We start from the raw sequence: 25,554 nt of genomic DNA, 5'->3' as shown, positions 1-25,554 counted from the left end.
TGACGACATCGTCCCCACAGTGACCATACGTACATATCCCAACCTGAAGTCATGGATTACAGGCAATATCCGCACCGAGCTAAAAGCTAAAGTTGCCGCTTTCAAAGAGTGGGACACTAATTCGGATGCTTATAAGAAATCCAGCTGTGCCCTCAGACCAGTGGTGTACAGTACTTAAGTAAAAATACTTTAAAGTACTACTTAAGTAGTTTTTTGGGGTATCTGTGCTTTACTTTACTATTTATATTTTTGACAACTTTTTGGGCAGTTCAATTGGGCAGTTCATGAGCGTATCAAGAGAACATCCCTGGTCATCCCTACTGCCTCTGATCTGGCAGACTCACTAAACACAAATGCTTTGCTTGTAAATTATGTCAGTGTTGGAGTGGCTATTCGTAAATAACAACAACAAAAAACAGAACTTTTCAACTACTTACTATTTTTTAGCTACTTAGCATGTTGGCTAACCCTTCCCCTGACCCTACCCTTAACCCTTTTATCAAATCTTTCCCCGAACCTTAAGTCAAACCCTAATGCCTAGCTAACATTAGCCAGCAAGCTAACTTTAGTCACCTAGCTTTAGTTCGTAACATATAATATGTTTGGCAAATCCATAATACGTAGTACGTTCGCAAATTCTTAATACACTGTATCTTTTTGCTAATTCGTAACATATAATACGAATTGTAATTGGTGACATATCATACAAAATGGGTGATGGAGATCCACAAATGAATACATAACATACGAAACTTAACATATCATACAAAATAGAGTATTTCAGATTTACATACATAATATTACGAAATGCTCTGAGACCAGGTTGCTCAAAACAAATCCATTTAGCCACCTTGCCTAAATCAGCTCAATTAGCTTCACATTGTCAAAACTGGAGAACATACAGTACAAGAAACACATTCCATCTTTGGTTTAATTTCATCTCCTGTGTACCATTGATTCACAAAGTAGATAATAGTTACAAAAGGAATAATATTACATAAAACCAATAATGCATTTACTTTTAGTGACAGTTCACACGATGCTACTGAATACTGTGTAGGTGATACTTTCACCTCCATAAAAGTCGCTGTTAACACCAATCAAACTCCTGCATTTGTATTGATACAAGCACTGTCAAACCATGAGAGGGGGAAGATAGACAACAACATGACAAACTAACAATGCTAATTCAAAAATATAAACAGTTAGAAATGTGAGAAATTTGTTTTTAAAAACTGTATGATAATCCAGTGTAAAATGTATATTAAAAATGTATATTTGGCAGAATTCATTAAAATATCCTGCCTGTTAATAAAGATTTATTCACAAGAAATATGAAAAGTGTCTTGAAAAGCAAAATAGTTAGAAATATTCTGATAATAGAATGTTTCTGTCATTGCAGCAAATGAGTCATTACCAACACTCCAAAAAATAAACATTGAGGAAGTGTCCAGAGGGAATATAGTGAGTTTCTTTCTTCCTCTCTCCGCACAGGCTGTAATAGTAAAGTGTCTGGTCAAAACACTCAACAAGTAGCCTCACTGTAAGACCCACCTTCTAGCCCCTTGTTAAAAACACCTCAAATGAGAACCAACTGTGCGTTTCCAGACCTCTGACTCTGTTATAATAAGAATAACACCTCGCTAGTCACGACTTTCCTGGCAAAGAACAGACCCTCCTCTGTACAGCTTCTATTTTTCCTCGCTCCCTCCTCCATCCCCTCCTCCATTCCCTCCTCCTTCTCTTAATAATCCTGTTCTGCTACTTGGTTGATTGATGTGAGCTGTACCGTGATCAAATTTATTCCACAAACCCCGCTCCTCACAAGTCCACATGTGGAAATTAGTCTTTCCTGACATTGTACATCATAAGAAACACTGTGAAGTTACCGTGTCTGTTAAGAGTTTATAGTCCAGGGGTTCTATATTCCCCTTTAGTCAGTGCTGGTGCTCACAGCACACGTACATACGTGACCCGTGAGTCCGTGCCCAGGTGGTTTTTGGCCAGGCACTTGTAGGTGCCAGAATCTGCTGTGGTGGGTCTCTGGATGATAAGCGTGCCCTGAGGGTGGAGCAGCTCGCTGCCCGTGGGCCGCCCTTTCCCCGCCGTGGAGAGCACAGAGCGGTCAGGCAGCTCCCAGGTAATCTCTGGCTTTGGGATCCCGATGGCAGCACAGTTGAGCTGTATGGGCGCCACCGCCATCGCTGTCACGGTGGGAGGGGGTCCCGTGGAGATGCGGGGAGGGTAGGCGATGATGATGACTGGCACTGTGAGAACCGCCTCGCCAGCGTCGTTCGACGCCCGACACACATAGTTTCCCCGATCGTGGAGGGTGGTGTCCTTGACAACCAGGGTCCCATTCTCCATCAGCTGGTGGCGCCCATGGACCTGCGGTCTGGCCAGGGTGTGGCCTCCAGGGATGGTCCAGTATATCCGGGGTCTGGGGCTGCCATCAGCCAGGCAGTGAAGGAACAGAGGGTCCCCAGACACACTGCGTATGATCCCTCTGGGCCTGGTGAGGATTAATGGCTTCTGGCCCACCTCCAGAACTATCAGCTTCTCAATGTAGCCCACCGAGTTCTTAGCGGCACAGCGGTACTTCCCAGCGTCCTCCTTGCTGGGGTTGTAGATGACGAAGGTTCCGTCGTTGCCTAGGTGTTGGCGTGAGCCCCGGTTGGAGCCCCCGGTGAAGCGGGTTCCGTTGGGTAGCAGCCAGATGATCTCTGGTGTTGGGTGACCATCTGCAGAACAGTTCATGACTGTGGTCTTCCCCATACGGGTCATTACTCTCTCGTTGAAGGGGTTCTTGAAGATAGGCCTTCGGAGCATGTCAGTGACCTCCAGCTGTACCACCATCACTGCCTCTCCGCCGTCATTCCTCGCCATGCAGACGAACTCCGCCATGTCCGTCGGACGGACGTTCCGGAACTCGAGAGTTCCATTGTGATGGACGTTGATCCTGCTGCCGAAGTACGGAGCGTTCAGGAAGATGTTATCCGGCATGATCCAGGTGATCTTGGGAAGTGGGTCTCCAGTAGCCTTGCAGTCTATGAACTTCCTGGAGTATTTGGTGGCCGTGTCTTTCACTACGATCCTGTTCTGGGAGTTGCCGTTGATCACCGGAGGGTTGCCATCGATATCTATCTTGTAAACTTTGCTGTCATCCCCGGCGGTGTTGCGAGCCATGCACACGTACTCCCCAGCATCCACCAGCTTAACATCCTGGATGTCTAGGGAGCCGTTGATGTGCATCAGATAGCGTTCGTTGGAGGCTGCGATCATGTCGTTAGTAGGGAGCATCCACAGGATTTTGGGCTTGGGCTCGCCCATGGCTTCGCAGTCAAAGCGGATTTTTCCTCCAGGCTTCACCTGGGCGTAGGTCCGGCTGGGCGTACGTATCCGTGGCGCTGCCGTCACCACGGTGATGTGGACGTGCATCTCGTCCTTGCCAAGCTGGTTCTCGGCGTAGCATGTGTAGTCTCCCTCTTCCGCCATGCCCACCTATAGACAGACACAACACCAGCAGTTCAGAGTCAAAGGACTACATCTAGTCACATTGAGTTGACCAATGAATACTGCCCATTATTTCTATAGAGTAGCAGGCCAATGTAAGATTACACACCTGATTAAGATAGAGTGTGCCATTTTCAAACAGGATGTATCGCCGTACGCGTCCCCCTCCACTGCTGCTGTCTGACTGCAGGGCGCTGTTGACCATGGTGCCGTCCGGCAGGCCCCAGGAGATCTCTGGCTCCGGGGTTCCAGATGCCTTACAGTCCACCTTCAGGTCGTTGCCATAGGGGACCTGCTTCTTGCCGTACATCTTGGGCTCGATCTTGGCTGGCTTCATGGACACGGTGACCTTCATGAGCTGGAGGTCGTCTCCCACCTTGCTGCGCGCCACACATAGGTAGTCCCCGGCATCCTTGTCACTCACAGAGTCCATGACCAAGGTGCCGTTGTCCAGGACCTGGATTCGGTTTCCCATCCTCATAAAGAGATAAAAGAAGATAGCGACACAGAACCGATAAAGCAATGGAAAGAAAGAATGTTTAAAAAAGATTACATTTCTTATGTTTGATTTTACAATAACATGTTCTATGTTAAAACATTATGCAGATGTACAATAGGCCATGTAGGGTTTAGACTACTGGGGAATATTTTCTGTTTTAATTGGAACACGTGATGACAAGCAGTCTTGTCATCACGTGAACAACGTCTAAAGACTTCCCCTCCTGCTTGGTACTTCCATCCATCTCCATTTACAAAACAAACATACGTTGAATGGTGTGCCTGCTACACCCCACAGACTGTCCACTAGGTAGGGTCCGTGCTCATGGAACTGACACAGAGACAGGGGGATGGAGGGACAGAGTGATGCAGACTGTCCACTAGGTAGGGCCCGTGCTCATGGAACTGACACACAGAGACAGGGGGATGGGGGGACAGAGTGATGCAGACTGTCCACTAGGTAGGGCCCGTGCTCATGGAACTGACACACAGAGACAGGGGGATGGGGGGACAGAGTGATGCAGACTGTCCACTAGGTAGGGCCCGTGCTCATGGAACTGACACACAGAGACAGGGGGATGGAGGGACAGAGTGATGCAGACTGTCCACTAGGTAGGGCCCGTGCTCATGGAACTGACACACAGAGACAGGGGGATGGGGGGACAGAGTGATGCAGACTGTCCACTAGGTAGGGCCCGTGCTCATGGAACTGACACACAGAGACAGGGGGATGGGGGGACAGAGTGATGCAGACTGTCCACTAGGTAGGGCCCGTGCTCATGGAACTGACACACAGAGACAGGGGGATGGGGGGACAGAGTGATGCAGACTGTCCGCTAGGTAGGGCCCGTGCTCATGGAACTGACACACAGAGACAAGGGGATGGAGGGACAGAGTGATGCAGACTGTCCACTAGGTAGGGCCCGTGCTCATGGAGCTGACACACAGAGACAGGGGGATGGGGGGACAGAGTGATGCAGACTGTCCACTAGGTAGGGCCCGTGCTCATGGAACTGACACACAGAGACAGGGGGATGGAGGGACAGAGTGATGCAGACTGTCCACTAGGTAGGGCCCGTGCTCATGGAACTGACACACAGAGACAGGGGGATGGAGGGACAGAGTGATGCAGACTGTCCACTAGGTAGGGCCCGTGCTCATGGAACTGACACACAGAGACAGGGGGATGGGGGGACAGAGTGATGCAGACTGTCCACTAGGTAGGGCCCGTGCTCATGGAACTGACACACAGAGACAGGGGGATGGGGGGACAGAGTGATGCAGACTGTCCACTAGGTAGGGCCCGTGCTCATGGAACTGACACACAGAGACAGGGGGATGGGGGGACAGAGTGATGCAGACTGTCCGCTAGGTAGGGCCCGTGCTCATGGAACTGACACACAGAGACAAGGGGATGGAGGGACAGAGTTATGCAGACTGTCCACTAGGTAGGGCCCGTGCTCATGGAACTGACACACAGAGACAGGGGGATGGGGGGACAGAGTGATGCAGACTGTCCACTAGGTAGGGCCCGTGCTCATGGAACTGACACACAGAGACAGGGGGATGGGGGGACAGAGTGATGCAGACTGTCCACTAGGTAGGGCCCGTGCTCATGGAACTGACACACAGAGACAGGGGGATGGGGGGACAGAGTGATGCAGACTGTCCACTAGGTAGGGCCCGTGCTCATGGAACTGACACACAGAGACAGGGGGATGGAGGGACAGAGTGATGCAGACTGTCCACTAGGTAGGGCCCGTGCTCATGGAACTGACACACAGAGACAGGGGGATGGGGGGACAGAGTGATGCAGACTGTCCACTAGGTAGGGCCCGTGCTCATGGAACTGACACACAGAGACAGGGGGATGGAGGGACAGAGTGATGCAGACTGTCCACTAGGTAGGGCCCGTGCTCATGGAACTGACACACAGAGACAGGGGGATGGAGGGACAGAGTGATGCCATTCTTACAGGGCCAGACAGGCTTACGGCAGATCAGCATATGTGTATTTCACCTGGGTCTGTCTTTTCTCAAGGCTGTTGGCAATGACTCACAATAATGGTTTGTTCCGAATCCTACTACAGTTGCAGACAGTAATAAAGCACTAATAGAAAACTTGTCAGGGTTGCCAAGACAGCCACCATAACAGTTTAAATCAAACAAGAAACACAGGGAGGGGGAAAGTGTCATTATTTACAAAATGCAGCTAATGAAATAGGTGGGAAAGAATGATTCAATGGACTGAACAGTGAATCAAACCATTCAGCTAATGAAATAGGGGGGGGTAAATAATGATTCAATGGACTGAACAGTGAATCAAACCATTCAGCTAATGAAATAGGGGGGGTAAATAATGATTCAATGGACTGAACAGTGAATCAAACCATTCAGCTAATGAAATAGGGGGGGTAAATAATGATTCAATGGACTGAACAGTGAATCAAACCATTCAGCTAATGAAATAGGGGGGGGGGGTAAATAATGATTCAATGAAATGACCGGTGAATCAAACCATTTAGCGAATGAAATAGGGGGGGGGGGATAATAATTCAATGAACTGACCGGTGAATCAAACCATTTAGCTAATGAAATAGGGGGGGGGGGGATAACGATTCAATGAACTGACCAGTGAATCAAACCATTTAGCGAATGAAATAGGGGGGGGGGGGGGTAAATAATGATTCAATGAAATGACCAGTGAATCAAACCATTTAGCTAATGAAATAGGGGGGATAACAATTCAATGAACTGACCAGTGAATCAAACCATTTAGCGAATGAAATACGGGGGGGGGGGGGGGGGGTAAATAATGATTCAATGAAATGACCAGTGAATCAAACCATTTAGCGAATGAAATAGGGGGGGAGAATAACGATTCAATGAACCGACCAGTGAATCAAACCATTTAGCTTATAAAATAGGGGGGGGGGGGGGGGGTGACGATTACATGAACTGACCAGTGAATCAAACCATTTAGCTAATGAAATAGGAGGTGGTGGGGGGGGAATAACGATTCAATGACCAGTGAATCAAACCATTATAAAATGCCTTTTTTTTTTACTGTTACATTCACAAAATAAGTGTTGTGGGGTATATTTTGGGTCAATGTTCTACATAAGTCTCTGTCACGAAATATGTACAAGCTCTATCTTCAGTGGTTGCATGCAGAGAGGATACATGGCAGAATGTCAACGACATTATTAGGAGCAATATAAAGTCCTCCACCAGCATGCCAATGTTCTTCTGGTTCTCTCAAGTTCCTCTTTAAAGAACTCTGACTGGGTCCTTGCTCAAATAAAATAAAACCTGTTCATGTTGATATCCAGTCTAAATGCCGACGTCTTCGCTTGTTATTTTGGAAAATAACCCCCTCAGTTATTCTGGTCTCAGGTTTTCACCAGCTTTTAAGAACCACTGTTAATGGAGAAAACATTAAGAGGCTGACGAAGGTCATTCAACCGGGTCATGTTCATTGGGTGTAACAGCATACTAAGGCTTGTCATGAGATGATATGTTATGGGCTCAGTGGAAGGCAACAGTGTACCTTTTTGGTCCTTGGAGAGATCCCTGCTCATTAATTAACATGCAGCTGTAGATCAGATGTTTTTTTTATTTATTTGACCTTTATTTAACTAGGCAAGTCAGTTAAGAACACATTCTTATTTTCAATGACGGCCTGGGAACAGTGGGTTAACTGCCTGTTCAGGGGCAGAACGACAGATTTGTACCTTGTCAGCTCGGGGGTTTGAACTCGCAACCTTCCAGTTACTAGTCCAACGCTCTAACCACTAGGCTACCCTGCCGCCTCTACACTCTAACCACTAGGCTTCCCTGCCGCCTCTACACTCTAACCACTAGGCCACCCTGCCGCCTCATGCTAATGATCTTTAGCGGTGTGGTCTGAATGTAAATACAAAGGAAACCTCTTCCTGGATAGGTCCAAACCTGGATAAGCCCACTTGCGTGAGTGTTGAAATGTTGGTACTGAAACAAATAAAAAAATTGCCTGTATAAATTGAAATATTATTGTCACCACAACATCAGGCTTAGAGGACATGAACACTGGCACGCTATTCTTTTGAAAACAAAGTCCACTGTTAATTATAAACACACTCAGACAAAAGCGAGCCAAACATCCTTTTCCTTCCAATTGATACTTAGATTTTCAGATCTAAAGGACTTTCACATGCAGCTCCAGTTTCTTCTAGATTACATTAATCATGATAATACCCTGTCCGTTGAGCTATTGGATCGGTTCTACCTTAAATACACACGCTCAAGGAGCTCAAGCATCTTATTTACCTTCTCTCCTGATGTAAAACACACGGGGATCGACTAATCTGACTCATATAGAAACATTAAACACCATTATTCCCTATGTGAGGGGTAGCACCCTGAGGGGCAATGCAGGAAGCTGAAAATGAGGGGAAAATGGAGACCCTAAACCAGAAGTTTCAAATGAAAACAGAGATACTGTACAGTGTAACAGAGCAGTCTTTACATGATGTGTTTCAGTCTGTCTTTATTTTCTCTGTTTTCCATCCACGTTTCTGGACATTTTCAAACTTCAGGGTTTTAGGTGCTCAGTGCGAACTCAACCTTATACTGGAGAGGCACAATACCTCTCGCTGGAGAACCCCAGTCGAAGCTCTCTGCACTGGAAACACAAGTAAATCATTTGGGGAGAAGTTACAATAATATCTCTTTTGGTGTTTTTAAACAGCTGTGTTGTAGCACAGAAAACCTGGATACCTTTCAGTGTGTTTGCATGTTTATCTGCTGGCGTGCGATTGTGCCTGTACATCTCAGGATAGTCTGTGTGATTACGTGTGCAATACAGACTATGTAATCATTACCTGTGCCACTGGTCCACCACAGCCTTGGACGGTAGTCTCCAGATGATCCTGGGTTTGGGGTCCCCGGTGGCCGAGCAGTTCAGCCTCAGCTGGTCCCCATACACCAGCTCTGTCCTGCGGTGTGACGCCTCCACGATCTCAGGAGCCATCTCCTTCTTCTTCTCCACAGTCAGCGTCACCACCCTGCGCTCCGACCCTGTAGAGCTGGTGACGATGCACTCGTACTTCCCACTGTCCGTGGCGGCCGTATTGGTCAGGTGGAGCGTCCCGTTAGTGGACACAGACACCCTGGGGTCCACAGAGGGCTTCAGGGGCCGCACTGCCGTTCCATCATAGAGGACCCAGTGCACGGTGGGCTGGGGGCTGCCCTGAGCGGTACAGGGTAACCACAGGCTCTGACCCACACCGGTCTGGACCTGCTGTCGTTTGGCCTCCAGGATACCAGGAGGTGCTGCCACCACCTGCAGTCTGACAGTTGCAGTGTCGGCTCCTGCTGGGTTACTGGCGATGCACTTGTAGTGGCCCCGGTCATACACAGACACCTGCTTGATGAGCAGAGTGCCCTCTGGTGTCACTGACACTCTGGAACCCGAGTTGTGGCCCCTGACTTGGGTGCGGTTGGCCAGGATCCAGGAGACCAGAGGGGTGGGGCGGCCCTCCACCTTGCACTTCATCTCCACTGTCTTCCCAGAGTGGGATTTGATCTCCCGTACCTTGGGCTCCAGGATGCGTGAGGGGTAGGCCACTACGGACAGGGTGACCAGGAGCTTGTCCGACCCCTGATCGTTCTCAGCCAGGCAGAGGTATTGACCACGGTCTTTGATGTTTGCGTTCTGGATGGATAGAGTGCCGTTCGGGAACACTTCAAACTTGCTCATCTTGCCGTTGATGGTCATTGTGCTTCCTGAAAGGGAGCCAGAGAGGGAGGAAGAGGGACAATGGTATAGAGAGGAAGAGAGTTGGAAAAAGAGAGAGATGGAGAAAGAGAGAGATATGGGGAAAAAAGAGATGTGGAGAGAGAGATATGGAGAGAAAGATGAGCGAGAGGAATAGAGAGAGAGAGAGAGAGAGAGAGAGAGAGTGAGATGGAAAAAGAGAAAGATGGAAAGAGAGAGAGATATGGGCGAAATAGAGATGGAGAGAGATATGGAGAGAGATATGGAGAGAGAGAGAGAAAGAGATGGAAAGAGATGGCGGGAGCGAGAGAGAATATATAAATGCACATACATGATAGCTTCATTCCAAAGTAGCTTTATAACATTCTTAATATCTAAATCCTGTTATTTTCCATACCAGTGCTTGAAGAGAATCGTTTCCAGCTGATGGTGGGTTCAGGGCTGCCCGCGGCCTCACAGGGCAGGAAGGCGTCTGAGTTGGACAGGACAGTGAAGCTGGCAGCGTTGCCTCCCACGATCCTGGGCTTGGTGAGCATGTCCTTGGTGGACCGCTCAAAGCCCACAATGTTAGCCGTTGTCGTATCGTAGCCGGTGATGTGGGTATAGGCGTTGGAGATGGAGATGGCATCGTCTATGTCCTTGCTGCTATAGGGGGCTTTGGCGTGCCCCTGCTCTGCTTCCAGAATAGTCAGTGTGTCAAAGGTCAGGGTCTTGTCTGGGCCACTGTTGGCCCTGTTACTGGACACCTTGGGCCTGGTTCTCCTGATCATGGGTCTCTGTGTGATTTGGTAACGGCTGTCTCTCCCTGACGGGAGCCTGATGTTAGTGTTCACACTGATGGGGTCTATGTTAGTCTGGACGCGCGTTGATGATGTAGTGTAAGGCCTTGAGGTGGTGGTTGGATAAGTTGTGGGAGAGGTCATTCTGGGCCTGGTGGTGGAAGTGGAGGCTCGTGGACGGTTAGTGGAGGACTTCATCTCATCTGTCCAGTTCTCATTATCGTATGAGTCGGAGTCTGTGGTGGTTTCTCCCCCGGAGGTCATGTCAGTGGACACAGTCACTGCAGACCTATCTGATTCTCTGGACGGCTTGTACAGGGGGTTGGAGACGGAGATGGTATGTGTGGGATATGTGGTGGTCTCCACGGTGGTTTCCATGGTAGTTTCTGTGGGATATGTGGTGGTCTCCATGGTGGTTTCCATACTGGTTTCTATGGGATATGTGGTGGTTTCCATTATGGTTTCTGTGGGAGATGTGGTGGTCTCCATGGTGGTCTCCATGGTGGTTTCTGTGGGATATGTGGTGGTCTCCATGGCGGTCTCCATGGTAGTTTCTGTGGGAGATGTGGTGGTCTCCATGGTGGTCTCCATGGTGGTTTCTAAGGGATATGTGGTGGTCTCCATGGTAGTCTCCATGGTGGTTTCTGTGGGATATGTGGTGGTCTCCATGGTGGTCTCCATGGTGGTTTCTGTGGGAGATGTGGTGGTCTCCATGGTGGTTTCTAAGGGATATGTGGTGGTCTCCATGGTGGTCTCCATGGTGGTTTCTGTGGGATATGTGGTGGTCTCCATGGTGGTCTCCATGGTGGTTTCTGTGGGATATGTGGTGGTCTCCATGGTGGTTTCTATGGGATATGTGGTGGTCTCCATGGTGGTCTCCATGGTGGTTTCCATGGTGGTTTCTGTGGGATATGTGGTGGTCTCCATGGTGGTCTCCATGGTGGTTGAAGGCTCTGTTGATTCTATGGTGGTGCTGGGGGCTTCCGTAGTTGTTATGTTTTTTTTTAAAGGCCTCCTGCCCCTGAAAGGCCTCCTGCCCCCTAACCCTCCATTTGGCCTCCGGTTTCCCCCAAATCTACGGGATAGGTACCCCCCTGACCCGCCATTTGGCCTCCGGTTTCCCCCAAATCTACGGGATAGGTACCCCGCTGACCCTCCAGATTCAGACACAGAGGACGAGGCCTCATCTGTGTCTTCTCTTGGGGCAGGTGGGGAGGCGATGGTCTGGGTGTCTGGGGAAGACTCTGTGGTGGGGGAGTACCTGTAGTGCCAGGCTGGGGTTGTAGTTCCACGGATAGTGCCAGGCTGTGTGGTCGAGGCCTCAGAGTCAGGCAATGAATCTCCATAGTCATCGTCTGATGAGATTTCTGGGGTCTCTCTGTGTTTACCTGCTCTAGACGGTGACTCGGTCACAGGTTCAGCCAGAGACCACTGGGTGGGAAGTGCGTTTGTGGTTGTAGTTGTGGTGGTGGTTGGTTGGACTATTGTTGAGCCCTCTGGGGTGGTTGAGGGCCTGGCTGGTTTACGTAGTCTGTTGACTATTTCCCTCTGCCTGTCCCTGTTCCCAAACAGCTTGCCCCAGATGATCTTACCACGGACGATCTTGGAGGCAATTGTGGTTGTGATGGTGGAGGTTGTTGGTTCATCTGTTGTGCTCGTCATAGGGTTGTGTGTTGGGTCAGACTCTCGGGCATTAGTGGAGGTCATGTAGCTGCTGGATACCTCACCTCTGGACTGAGAGTGAGAGAGAGTGGGCTGGGTGGTGGAGGGGGACTGAGAGTTAGTGGAGGTGGGCTGGGTGGTGGAGGGGGACTGAGAGTGAGTGGAGGTGGGCTGGGTGGTGGTAGGGGACTGAAAGTGAGTGGAGGTGGGCTGGGTGGTGGTGGGGGACTGAGAGTGAGTGGAGGTGGGCTTGGTGGTGGAGGGGGACTGAGAGTTAGTGGAGGTGGGCTGGGTGGTGGAGGGGGACTGAGAGTTAGTGGAGGTGGGCTGGGTGGTGGTGGGGGACTGAAAGTGAGTGGAGGTGGGCTGGGTGGTGGTGGGGGACTGAAAGTGAGTGGAGGTGGGCTGGGTGGTGGTGGGGGACTGAGAGTGAGTGGGGGTGGGCTGGGTGGTTAGGGTGGGGGATTCTGTTGAGTATGTGGTGGTCGGTCTCTCTGTTCTTCCTAGAGAGGAGCTAGGGACGTTGGGAGTTTTAGGGGATGTTATTGGTGTGACGACCCGCTGACCACCTATCTTCTTCTCATCTTCATCACAGTCACAGTCTGAAAAAGCAACAACAATAACAATCATCATCATCATGGCTATCATCAGCATCGCCATCATCATCATGGCTATCATCACTATCATTATCATCATCATCATCATGGCTATCATCTTCATCATCATCATGGCTATCATCACTATCATTATCATGGCTATCATCACCATCATCATCATGGCTATCATCACCATCATCATCATCATGGCTATCATCACTATCATCATCATCATGGCTATCATCACCATCATCATCATCATCACCATCATCATCATGGCTATCACCACCATCACCATCACCATCATCGTCATGGCTATAATCACCATCATCATCACCATCATCATCATGGCTATCATCATCAGCATCATCATGGCTATCATCACCATCATCATCATCATGGCTATCATCACTATCATCATCATCATGGCTATCATCACCATCATCATCATAATCACCATCATCATCATGGCTATCACCACCATCACCATCACAATCATCGTCATGGCTATAATCACCATCATCATCACCATCATCGTCATAGCTATCATCATCATCATCATGGCTATCATCGCCATCATCATCATCATCATGGCTATCCTCATCACCATCATCATCTTTTGGCTCTTCCTCATGGCTCAAGTCTCTCAACAAAGATAATGTCAACATCAAAGACAAGAAACTACAGTACATATTTCAACAACATGACATAACTTACCCGTGGTCAGCTCCATAGTGTTGGGTACTGTGCTGCTGCCTTGCTTCTTCACAATGTTAGGCTGTTTGAGTTTGTTCAGGATGGACTGGATGTCTGTGATCCGGTTGGGCTTGATGAACCTCCTCCTGCCAGGGAAGTTCCTCCTCCGGCCCCCTCCTCTTCCTCCTCCTCCTCTGCCCTTCATAGGAGGGATGATATGGATCTGCTGGCGGGAGATGATGGTGGAGCCTGCAGGCAGACGGGGGGACTTGATCCTCTGGGTGGTGTGGAAGGTGATCTCATCCTGCTCTCTCTCTGTGGTGGTGACTGCGGTGAAGGTGGTCTGGCTGTCTGGGTCAGTGGCTGTGTGGATCTCAGGCTCTCTGTTGGGTGATCTGGGACTGTCCATCATGGGGGTGACATTGGGGTCGGTGAGGAGCGATAGCGCCGCCCCGGTGGAGGTATCTGGTTCTGCAGGTGTTTCTCTGGAGAACAGGATCTGTGTCTCGTCTGTGGTGTTGGTCACGGCTAGGAGGAGCGTGGCGGGTTGTCTCAGAGGTACTGTCGTGTTCCTCTCCGAAGAGTACGACTCACCACCAGACCCACTAATTCTGGGGCTGTATTGAAAGACGGCCTCACCCTGAGTTTCATTGATACTTCCTGTGCTGTGGCTGCTGTGGGTGAATGTCGACTCGATGGGTGTGGCGTCTGACCGGGTGTATGAATCTGTCGTCACTGTTGTCACTCTGTCAGTATTTTCTGTTGTTACAGTGAAACTAGTCCGACTGTCATCTGGGATCTCCATGGTTCTCATGACACTGGTTTCACTGTTGTCGGTGGTTGCCATGACATTATTCGGATTTTTAAAAATCTCTATGCTTGCAGTTACACCCATCATACTTTCATCTGGAGAATCTGTGGTTGGCATGACGCTGCTTGGTAAAACAATGAGTCCGTCTTCATGAGACAGACCCTCCCCAGATCCAGCATCCCGGTCCCCAGACATGTCAGGCTCTGAATCTCCTTTTTCTTTCGCACTCTTTGTCTTTGTTGTTGAACCACCTTGGGCCTTCTTCATGAACTCTGCAAATCTCTGGAGGTCTACTCTCCTGGAGGCTTGATCAAATACCCTCCTGTTGCTCCATATGCGCCTGCTGCTTCCTGGGCTCCTCCTTCTCCCCCAAGAGTCCGCTGATCCTCTGCCCTGAGAGGAAGACCTGAGTCTGGGGTAGGGCCTGTCTGATGTGATGGTCCGGGACTCCTGGATAGTTCTGTCAGAGGGGCTGGAGGAAGGGACCTCACTGTGGGAATCCTCCCTCTCCTCTATGGCCCCGTCAACCTCAACCAAAGCCTCCGCCCCTGACCCCTCTCTATCCACCACTGTCACCTTCCTGGACCCCTCCCCAGTGACTGTCACTTGGGACGTCAACAGGTCCACCCCCAGGTAGTTAGCATTGAGACACCTGTAAAATCCCTGGTCTCTGGAGGTCAGATCTTTTATTCCTAGAGTCCCATTCCTATAGAGCTTCCTGTTCCCATAGGATTTATCCAGTACTGTGTGGTCAGGTAGAATCCACTGGACCGAGGCCTCAGGGTTGCCTGCAGACCCACAGTCTAGAACCAGGCTCTGGCCCAGTGGCCGTGAGAGCTTGACCCCGTTGACCTCCTCCTCCTCCACATCAGGAGACAGCACGGTGACCCGGAAGCTGAGCACGTCTGCGTCCAGGTAGTTAGTGGCGATGCAGCGGTAAAGGCCAGTGTCTGAGGTGTCTGTTCCTCTCAGGGTCAGCCTGCCATCAGCGGTGATCACTATCCTGCGGTCTTCGCTGGAGTAGGGTGCCCGCACCTTACTGCCGTCCGATAAGATCCACTCTACAGAGGGTTTTGGTTCCCCAAAGGTCTTGCAGTTGAGCTCCACCACCCCACCTTTAAAATCACAACAAGAATCACATCATTATCTTTTTTATTTATTAATTTTTTTAATCAAATGCACATTGCTATATTGTTGCTCTTGAATGTATGTTACAGTATATGGGGCGGCAGGGTAGCCTAGTGTTTAGCGCATTGGACTAGTTCAAACCCCCGAGCTGACAAGGTACAAATCTGTCGTTCTGCCCCTGAACAGGCAGTTAATCCACTGTTCCTAGGCTGTCATTGAAAATAAGTATTTGTTCTTAACTGACTTGCCTGGTTAAATAAAGGTAAATAAATAATAAATATATACATTATATGGGCACATTTCTACCCATCCACGACACATTGTGTACTGTAGGACCCCACCTATGAGGACAGAGTGCTCAGTCTGGGTCTGGTTGTCTCGTTTGATGATGGTCCAGCTGTAACGGTCCATCCTCTGTGACACCTTGTTCTCCACACGCAGGTTGACCACTGACCTGTACTTAATGTGCAAGGTGGAGAATGTGGTTGTAGTGCGGTCCAGCTGAAAGTTGACCTCTCCTTGCATCAACCACGCGGGTGAAGCCTTAATCTCAGCCTCAATGTGTGTGTGGATTTCATCATGTCCCTCCTTTGGTCTGATCTGGCTGTACTTGTAGATCATGTCTGGGGTCCTGGAGAGCATCAACCCTCTCTCTAGCCTCATGGGAACGTCACTGTACGTAGCCAGGATGCGCCAGAGCTGTTGGATGTGCTCATAGTCAATATTACAAACCAGCCATGTAGAGATGGTGGTGGAGAGCATGGTCACGTTCTTCTCCCCCTCCTCAACCTGGGTTAGAGTCAGGTTCTCCATGGCTGATGGTCTCTGGACTGTGCAGGTAAGGCTAGCGTCATTGTGGAACTGAGCTGTCAGATTCATCTGCAGAGATCCAATGGGAGCTATGAAGTCCTGGGGGGAGACAGGGGTGTAATCCCCCTCATCCAGGCTGATGTTCCTCTGCTTCAGATGGGGGTGGATCCAGGGCTTGGTACAGGTGAAGGCATCACGGGGAAGCTGGGTTAGGCTCTTGCCTCTAGAGGGAGCGGGGGTCTCACAGATGGGGCAGGCCTGACCTCTGGCAAACTTTCTGTCTCGCTTGCATTTCAGCACAGCTGAAAAACAAGTTCATCGTTGAATTTAGATTTACATTTTTATGTCATGATTTAATAATTTCCATGTTTTCACACTCCTTCAAAATGTTGTTTATGATACTGTTCTAAATCACAGTTGGTATTAAGACATAATCAATGAGAGAGGAGATATATTTACATTTGCTTATGTCATTATTTGATGAAACAGTCGAGGTGGCAGCGTAGCCTAGTGGTTAGAGTGTAGAGGAGGCAGCGTAGCCTAGTGGTTAGAGTGTAGAGGAGGCAGCGTAGCCTAGTGGTTAGAGTGTAGAGGTGGCAGCGTAGCCTAGTGGTTAGAGTGTAGAGGTGGCAGGGTAGCCTAGTGGTTAGAGTGTAGAGGTGGCAGCGTAGCCTAGTGGTTAGAGTGTAGAGGTGGCAGGGTAGCCTAGTGGTTAGAGTGTAGAGGTGGCAGGGTAGCCTAGTGGTTAGAGTGTAGAGGTGGCAGCGTAGCCTAGTGGTTAGAGTGTAGAGGAGGCAGCGTAGCCTAGTGGTTAGAGTGTAGAGGAGGCAGCGTAGCCTAGTGGTTAGAGTGTAGAGGTGGCAGCGTAGCCTAGTGGTTAGAGTGTAGAGGTGGCAGGGTAGCCTAGTGGTTAGAGTGTAGAGGAGGCAGGGTAGCCTAGTGGTTAGAGTGTAGAGGAGGCAGGGTAGCCTAGTGGTTAGAGTGTAGAGGGGGCAGCGTAGCCTAGTGGTTAGAGTGTAGAGGTGGCAGGGTAGCCTAGTGGTTAGAGTGTAGAGGTGGCAGCGTAGCCTAGTGGTTAGAGTGTAGAGGAGGCAGGGTAGCCTAGTGGTTAGAGTGTAGAGGGGGCAGCGTAGCCTAGTGGTTAGAGTGTAGAGGTGGCAGCATAGCCTAGTGGTTAGAGTGTAGAGGTGGCAGCGTAGCCTAGTGGTTAGAGTGTAGAGGAGGCAGGGTAGCCTAGTGGTTAGAGTGTAGAGGCGGCAGCGTAGCCTAGTGGTTAGAGGGTGGAGGTGGCAGGGTAGCCTAGTGGTTAGAGTGTAGAGGCGGCAGCGTAGCCTAGTGGTTAGAGTGTAGAGGTGGCAGCGTAGCCTAGTGGTTAGAGTGTAGAGGTGGCAGCGTAGCCTAGTGGTTAGAGGGTGGAGGTGGCAGGGTAGCCTAGTGGTTAGAGTGTAGAGGCGGCAGCGTAGCCTAGTGGTTAGAGGGTGGAGGTGGCAGGGTAGCCTAGTGGTTAGAGTGTAGAGGTGGCAGCGTAGCCTAGTGGTTAGAGGGTGGAGGTGGCAGGGTAGCCTAGTGGTTAGAGTGTAGAGGTGGCAGCGTAGCCTAGTGGTTAGAGGGTGGAGGTGGCAGGGTAGCCTAGTGGTTAGAGTGTAGAGGTGGCAGGGTAGCCTAGTGGTTAGAGTGTAGGTAGCCTAGTGGTTAGAGTGTAGAGGTGGCAGCGTAGCCTAGTGGTTAGAGTGTAGAGGGGGGCAGCGTAGCCTAGTGGTTAGAGTGTAGAGGAGGCAGCGTAGCCTAGTGGTTAGAGTGTAGAGGTGGCAGCGTAGCCTAGTGGTTAGAGTGTAGAGGTGGCAGCGTAGCCTAGTGGTTAGAGTGTAGAGGTGGCAGGGTAGCCTAGTGGTTAGAGTGTAGAGGAGGCAGGGTAGCCTAGTGGTTAGAGTGTAGAGGAGGCAGGGTAGCCTAGTGGTTAGAGTGTAGAGGGGGCAGCGTAGCCTAGTGGTTAGAGTGTAGAGGTGGCAGGGTAGCCTAGTGGTTAGAGTGTAGAGGTGGCAGCGTAGCCTAGTGGTTAGAGTGTAGAGGAGGCAGGGTAGCCTAGTGGTTAGAGTGTAGAGGGGGCAGCGTAGCCTAGTGGTTAGAGTGTAGAGGTGGCAGCGTAGCCTAGTGGTTAGAGGGTGGAGGTGGCAGGGTAGCCTAGTGGTTAGAGTGTAGAGGTGGCAGCGTAGCCTAGTGGTTAGAGGGTGGAGGTGGCAGGGTAGCCTAGTGGTTAGAGTGTAGAGGCGGCAGCGTAGCCTAGTGGTTAGAGTGTAGAGGTGGCAGCGTAGCCTAGTGGTTAGAGTGTAGAGGTGGCAGGGTAGCCTAGTGGTTAGAGTGTAGAGGTGGCAGCGTAGCCTAGTGGTTAGAGTGTAGAGGTGGCAGGGTAGCCTAGTGGTTAGAGTGTAGAGGTGGCAGCGTAGCCTAGTGGTTAGAGTGTAGAGGTGGCAGCGTAGCCTAGTGGTTAGAGTGTAGAGGTGGCAGGGTAGCCTAGTGGTTAGAGTGTAGAGGTGGCAGCGTAGCCTAGTGGTTAGAGTGTAGAGGTGGCAGGGTAGCCTAGTGGTTAGAGTGTAGAGGTGGCAGGGTAGCCTAGTGGTTAGAGTGTAGAGGTGGCAGGGTAGCCTAGTGGTTAGAGTGTAGGGGCGGCAGCGTAGCCTAGTGGTTAGAGTGTAGAGGTGGCAGGGTGGCCTAGTGGTTAGAGTGTAGAGGAGGCAGCGTAGCCTAGTGGTTAGAGTGTAGAGGTGGCAGGGTAGCCTAGTGGTTAGAGTGTAGAGGTGGCAGGGTAGCCTAGTGGTTAGAGTGTAGAGGTGGCAGGGTAGCCTAGTGATTAGAGTGTAGAGGAGGCAGCGTAGCCTAGTGGTTAGAGTGTAGAGGTGGCAGCGTAGCCTAGTGGTTAGAGTGTAGAGGTGGCAGGGTAGCCTAGTGGTTAGAGGGTGGAGGCGGCAGGGTAGCCTAGTGGTTAGAGTGTAGAGGCGGCAGGGTAGCCTAGTGGTTAGAGTGTAGAGGTGGCAGCGTAGCCTAGTGGTTAGAGTGTAGAGGTGGCAGCGTAGCCTAGTGGTTAGAGTGTAGAGGTGGCAGGGTAGCCTAGTGGTTAGAGGGTGGAGGCGGCAGGGTAGCCTAGTGGTTAGAGTGTAGAGGCGGCAGGGTAGCCTAGTGGTTAGAGTGTAGAGGTGGCAGCGTAGCCTAGTGGTTAGAGTGTAGAGGAGGCAGGGTAGCCTAGTGGTTAGAGTGTAGAGGCGGCAGCGTAGCCTAGTGGTTAGAGGGTGGAGGTGGCAGGGTAGCCTAGTGGTTAGAGTGTAGAGGCGGCAGCGTAGCCTAGTGGTTAGAGTGTAGAGGTGGCAGCGTAGCCTAGTGGTTAGAGTGTAGAGGTGGCAGCGTAGCCTAGTGGTTAGAGGGTGGAGGTGGGCAGGGTAGCCTAGTGGTTAGAGTGTAGAGGCGGCAGCGTAGCCTAGTGGTTAGAGGGTGGAGGTGGCAGGGTAGCCTAGTGGTTAGAGTGTAGAGGTGGCAGCGTAGCCTAGTGGTTAGAGGGTGGAGGTGGCAGGGTAGCCTAGTGGTTAGAGTGTAGAGGTGGCAGCGTAGCCTAGTGGTTAGAGGGTGGAGGTGGCAGGGTAGCCTAGTGGTTAGAGTGTAGAGGTGGCAGGGTAGCCTAGTGGTTAGAGTGTAGGTAGCCTAGTGGTTAGAGTGTAGAGGTGGCAGCGTAGCCTAGTGGTTAGAGTGTAGAGGGGGCAGCGTAGCCTAGTGGTTAGAGTGTAGAGGAGGCAGCGTAGCCTAGTGGTTAGAGTGTAGAGGTGGCAGCGTAGCCTAGTGGTTAGAGTGTAGAGGTGGCAGCGTAGCCTAGTGGTTAGAGTGTAGAGGTGGCAGGGTAGCCTAGTGGTTAGAGTGTAGAGGAGGCAGGGTAGCCTAGTGGTTAGAGTGTAGAGGAGGCAGGGTAGCCTAGTGGTTAGAGTGTAGAGGGGGCAGCGTAGCCTAGTGGTTAGAGTGTAGAGGTGGCAGGGTAGCCTAGTGGTTAGAGTGTAGAGGTGGCAGCGTAGCCTAGTGGTTAGAGTGTAGAGGAGGCAGGGTAGCCTAGTGGTTAGAGTGTAGAGGGGGCAGCGTAGCCTAGTGGTTAGAGTGTAGAGGTGGCAGCGTAGCCTAGTGGTTAGAGGGTGGAGGTGGCAGGGTAGCCTAGTGGTTAGAGTGTAGAGGCGGCAGCGTAGCCTAGTGGTTAGAGGGTGGAGGTGGCAGGGTAGCCTAGTGGTTAGAGTGTAGAGGTGGCAGCGTAGCCTAGTGGTTAGAGGGTGGAGGTGGCAGGGTAGCCTAGTGGTTAGAGTGTAGAGGTGGCAGCGTAGCCTAGTGGTTAGAGGGTGGAGGTGGCAGGGTAGCCTAGTGGTTAGAGTGTAGAGGTGGCAGGGTAGCCTAGTGGTTAGAGTGTAGAGGTGGCAGCGTAGCCTAGTGGTTAGAGTGTAGAGGTGGCAGCGTAGCCTAGTGGTTAGAGTGTAGAGGTGGCAGGGTAGCCTAGTGGTTAGAGTGTAGAGGTGGCAGCGTAGCCTAGTGGTTAGAGTGTAGAGGTGGCAGGGTAGCCTAGTGGTTAGAGTGTAGAGGTGGCAGGGTAGCCTAGTGGTTAGAGTGTAGAGGTGGCAGGGTAGCCTAGTGGTTAGAGTGTAGGGGCGGCAGCGTAGCCTAGTGGTTAGAGTGTAGAGGTGGCAGGGTGGCCTAGTGGTTAGAGTGTAGAGGAGGCAGCGTAGCCTAGTGGTTAGAGTGTAGAGGTGGCAGCGTAGCCTAGTGGTTAGAGTGTAGAGGTGGCAGGGTAGCCTAGTGGTTAGAGTGTAGAGGTGGCAGGGTAGCCTAGTGGTTAGAGTGTAGAGGTGGCAGGGTAGCCTAGTGGTTAGAGTGTAGGGGCGGCAGCGTAGCCTAGTGGTTAGAGTGTAGAGGTGGCAGCGTAGCCTAGTGATTAGAGTGTAGAGGAGGCAGCGTAGCCTAGTGGTTAGAGTGTAGAGGTGGCAGCGTAGCCTAGTGGTTAGAGTGTAGAGGTAGCAGGGTAGCCTAGTGGTTAGAGGGTGGAGGCGGCAGGGTAGCCTAGTGGTTAGAGTGTAGAGGCGGCAGGGTAGCCTAGTGGTTAGAGTGTAGAGGTGGCAGCGTAGCCTAGTGGTTAGAGTGTAGAGGTGGCAGCGTAGCCTAGTGGTTAGAGTGTAGAGGTGGCAGGGTAGCCTAGTGGTTAGAGGGTGGAGGCGGCAGGGTAGCCTAGTGGTTAGAGTGTAGAGGCGGCAGGGTAGCCTAGTGGTTAGAGTGTAGAGGTGGCAGCGTAGCCTAGTGGTTAGAGTGTAGAGGAGGCAGGGTAGCCTAGTGGTTAGAGTGTAGAGGCGGCAGGGTAGCCTAGTGGTTAGAGTGTAGAGGGGGCAGGGTAGCCTAGTGGTTAGAGTGTAGAGGCGGCAGCGTAGCCTAGTGGTTAGAGTGTAGAGGTGGCAGCGTAGCCTAGTGGTTAGAGTGTAGAGGCGGCAGGGTAGCCTAGTGGTTAGAGTGTAGAGGTGGCAGCGTAGCCTAGTGGTTAGAGTGTAGAGGTGGCAGCGTAGCCTAGTGGTTAGAGTGTAGAGGTGGCAGCGTAGCCTAGTGGTTAGAGTGTAGAGGCGGCAGCGTAGCCTAGTGGTTAGAGTGTAGAGGTGGCAGCGTAGCCTAGTGGTTAGAGTGTAGAGGTGGCAGCGTAGCCTAGTGGTTAGAGTGTAGAGGTGGCAGCGTAGCCTAGTGGTTAGAGTGTAGAGGCGGCAGCGTAGCCTAGTGGTTAGAGTGTAGAGGCGGCAGCGTAGCCTAGTGGTTAGAGTGTAGAGGTGGCAGCGTAGCCTAGTGGTTAGAGTGTAGAGGCGGCAGCGTAGCCTAGTGGTTAGAGTGTAGAGGCGGCAGCGTAGCCTAGTGGTTAGAGTGTAGAGGTGGCAGCGTAGCCTAGTGGTTAGAGTGTGGAGGCGGCAGCGTAGCCTAGTGGTTAGAGTGTAGAGGCGGCAGCGTAGCCTAGTGGTTAGAGTGTAGAGGGCGGCAGGGTAGCCTAGTGGTTAGAGTGTAGAGGCGGCAGCGTAGCCTAGTGGTTAGAGCGTTGGACTAGTAACCGGAAGGTTGTGAGTTCAAACCCCCAAGCTGACAAGGTACAAATCTGTCGTTCTGCCCCTGAACAGGCAGTTAACCCACTGTTCCCAGGCCGTCATTGAAAATAAGAATGTGTTCTTAACTGACTTGCCTAGTAAAATAAAGGTAAAAAAAAAAAATAATAATAGAAAAAAAAAAAGTAGAGCCTTTGTTCCCACCTTTTAGCCATTTTAAGTACTATATGTCACGCTGAGATTGAAAAAAGTGAAACAGCTGTGTTTCCAACAATCTGTCCCCAAGAAAGATTTATCTGTCTTCGTTGGACAAGCATGGTTTTCCTGTTGGAGGTTGTCCCACGCAACATCACTTTACTGAATTAATAAATGTTTTTCACTCTGTTTCATGGTATAAATTCATGCGTGTAGAGATTCCACCAGATGTACCCTGGTCTTCCCTGGTTTATTCCAATTTATGATACATTTTTATGTAGTAGTAACTGGCAACAGAACTGGGGGGCCTACTCAGTTTAGTGAAACATTCAGAATGTTGCAGACAGAAATGTACTATATCTTTACCTGCATTTCTCTCCGCCCACTCTGGGAACCAAGCCATGCGACAGTCGCAGGACCAGGGGTTGCCGTGGAGATAGACATTCTCCAGCTGAGAGCAGCCAGTGAAGACGTCTTTGGGTAAGCTGGCGAGGAGGTTATCAGACAGGTGGATGTTCCTGACGGAGGACACCTTGAACACTTGGCTGTGCCTCAGCGTGATGAAGGTATCCGGGTGGAGCTGCTGGAGCAGGTTGCCCTCCAGGTGGACCAGCTGTAACGTGGTGAGACCGTAGAACGCCTCCGGGTTGATGAATTCGATGCGGTTGTGGTCCATGTGGAGTCGTACCAGTCCCTCCAGGCCTTGGAAGATGTCCTTGTTGATCTCCTTCACTCTGTTGTAGCTCATCTTCAGGACCTAAAAAAACACAAGTTGTAGTTGCAAAAAGGCCTCTAGAGCGCTGGAGAACGAGCCACTTGTCTGAAATCCTTCAATAGAAAAACAGTGTCATAAAAGCATCTGGCCAGAGATTATTCCGTCTGGGAGCACTTCCAGAAGTCAGCTGTTTACTCTTTCAATAAGAGTAAATCAAAGCAGTTGTTGTAAGGACCGACGCCGGAGATGAGAAGCAGGTACGGAGAGTCAAACATTTAATCCGGAACAGACAGGGAACAAGACAGTAACAGCGTCAGCACACGGGTATATAAGGATATATGGACATTAATGTAGAAGCAGGGAACAGAGAGAGGGAACCAGACAGATATAGGGAAGGTAATGACAGAGGTGAGTCCAGGTGAGTCCAATAAATCGCTGATGCCCGTGGCAGGAGAAAGGTGTGCGTAATGATGATGGCAGGAGTGCTGGGGGGCGAGTCGCCCTCGGGCACCGGGGGGGGGGGGGGGGCGTGTCGCCCTCTGGCACCGGGGGGGGGGGGGGGGGGGGGGTAGCGTGTCGGGAGTGGGGGAGCAGGCGTAACAGTTGTAAAGTGATGCAGTCCAAATCCCCCCTAACCCTAACCTTACAAATGGTTCTGGAATATAATATTAACTCCACGGACAAAGACTAGTAACATCTTTTCCCAAGAAGAATTTCACTTTGCAACTTTGCATTTCTGTTTGAAAGATGTTTACTGTAAGGAAGTAACTTGTATTTGTTAATGTCTTAGCATGCTTGGTTCTGTAGCTCCACTAGATTAGGAAAAGCCTGCTCATCATTTTGTGTTTGGTTGATGGTGGTGGAAAAACGCTGTCTCAGGCACCGCTCCAGAATCTCCCATAAGTGTTCAGTTGGGTTGAGATCTGGTGATGGAGACAGCCATGTCATGTGGTTTACATCAAACCATCCAGTGACCACTTGTACCCTGTGGATGGGGGAATTGTCATCCTATGGGGGCATAACCATGGTAGCCAAACTAAGGGCGAAAATAATGACCTGCTCAGCTGATTTATATATATTTATATATAACCATGGTAACCATATATATATATATTTCTTTTTTATATTAACTTTATTTATATAGGCAAGCCAGTTAAGGACAAATTATTATTTACAATGACGGCCTTTATTTGATCTTTACAGGGACATTAATCAACGTGATTTATTTTTTTGCTGAGTTTAGGTGTCTGATCAACAAAAATGTTAATGCAATCTTTCTCTCTCTCTCTGTCTGTCTCTCTTTCTCCATCTCTCACTCCCCAATCTCTTGCTTCTCCATCTCTCTCTCGTTCTCTCCTCCATCTCTCTCTCTCTCCTCAATCTCTTTCTTTTTCCTCCACCTCTCTCTCCCCCTTTCTTCCAGGAGGCCCAGAAGGTGACGATGACGGCCTTTCCAATATTTTGTCAGTTACCTGTATATATCGACAGGTGTTTTATGACAGTGCTTTATGTTTACCTGTAAGGACTTGAGGTCTTGAAAGGCCCTGTCAGCGATGCTGTGGATGGTGTTGCTGTGGAGCATCAGCAGCTCCAGGTGTTTCAACCCAGACAGATCATTCTCCCTCAATACGGTTATACTGTTATACCTACAGAGAACAGAGTAGGGAAACAATATAGCTGTGAATAATTTACTATTGCTCAAAATATAACTCAAATCTACTGTATGTGCATTAATAAGGGGTAAGAAAACAGACTGGGAGAGGGAAAGAGAGCGGGAGGGAGCAAGAAGGAGGGAGAGAGAGCAGAGAGAGAGAGTAGAGAGAGAGCAGAAAGAGAGAGAGAGAGAGCGAGAGAGAGAGAGTCTGACTCTAACCCTAGGTTAATTCTTTCCACAGACGTCTGGATCTGGCCTGGTATTGCGGTCAGATATCTGAAGGTACAGTGCACTTCGGTGGGAACGTAGCACGCGCACGATTTGGGGCAGCCACTGGTTCCTGGTAGCAGAGTGGCCAAGATAAACACAGCAGTCAGCAGCCACCGCCGCAGGTATGAGGGGACGTCGGCACACACACTCATTCTGGAGAGGGAGAGAGCTTCACACTCAGGAGAGAGAGAGAGAGCAGAGAGAGAAAGAGAGATAGAGAGAGAGATAGAGAGACAAAGACAGAGACAGAGAGAGCGAGAGAGACAGAGAGCGAGAGAGACTGAGAGAGCGAGAGAGACTGAGAGAGCAAGAGAGACTGAGAGAGCGAGAGAGACTGAGAGAGCGAGAGAGACAGAGAGAGCGAGAGAGAGAGAGAGAAAGAGA

The 25,554-nt window shown here is 50.5% G+C and overlaps 1 protein-coding gene across 1 annotated transcript; it reads right to left on the bottom strand.

The window, feature by feature from the left end:
* Positions 1-913: 913 nt before the first annotated feature.
* Positions 914-25,423, bottom strand: LOC109905893 (immunoglobulin superfamily member 10-like). Its single transcript, XM_020503548.2, has 9 exons — positions 25,120-25,423; positions 24,763-24,892; positions 22,898-23,288; positions 15,782-16,552; positions 13,523-15,427; positions 10,166-12,811; positions 8,873-9,776; positions 3,623-3,989; positions 914-3,501 (listed from the first exon to the last, which is right to left on the bottom strand). Exons 1-9 carry the CDS (start codon positions 25,320-25,322, stop codon positions 1,951-1,953), a joined length of 8,868 nt encoding a protein of 2,955 aa, XP_020359137.2. The 5' UTR covers positions 25,323-25,423; the 3' UTR covers positions 914-1,950.
* Between the last annotated feature and the right edge of the window lie 131 nt (positions 25,424-25,554).

This window comes from Oncorhynchus kisutch, linkage group LG15, assembly GCF_002021735.2.
Source record: "Oncorhynchus kisutch isolate 150728-3 linkage group LG15, Okis_V2, whole genome shotgun sequence".
Classification (NCBI taxonomy): Eukaryota; Metazoa; Chordata; class Actinopteri; order Salmoniformes; family Salmonidae; genus Oncorhynchus; species Oncorhynchus kisutch.
Note: the sequence above shows the minus strand (reverse complement) of the source record. Positions and strands in the feature narration are given on the sequence as shown.

What these genes read in the sequence shown, in the direction of transcription:
- LOC109905893 (XM_020503548.2), bottom strand. Translation starts at nt 25,322, where the DNA reads ATGAGTGTGTGTGCCGACGTCCCCTCATACCTGCGGCGGTGGCTGCTG. An exon ending in GTGGTGGACCAGTGGCACAG is followed by an intron (nt 3,990 to 8,872) that starts GTAATGATTACA and finishes TCTCTTTATGAG; the next exon opens with GATGGGAAACCGAATCCAGG. An exon ending in GCACACTCTATCTTAATCAG is followed by an intron (nt 3,502 to 3,622) that starts GTGTGTAATCTT and finishes GTCTGTCTATAG; the next exon opens with GTGGGCATGGCGGAAGAGGG.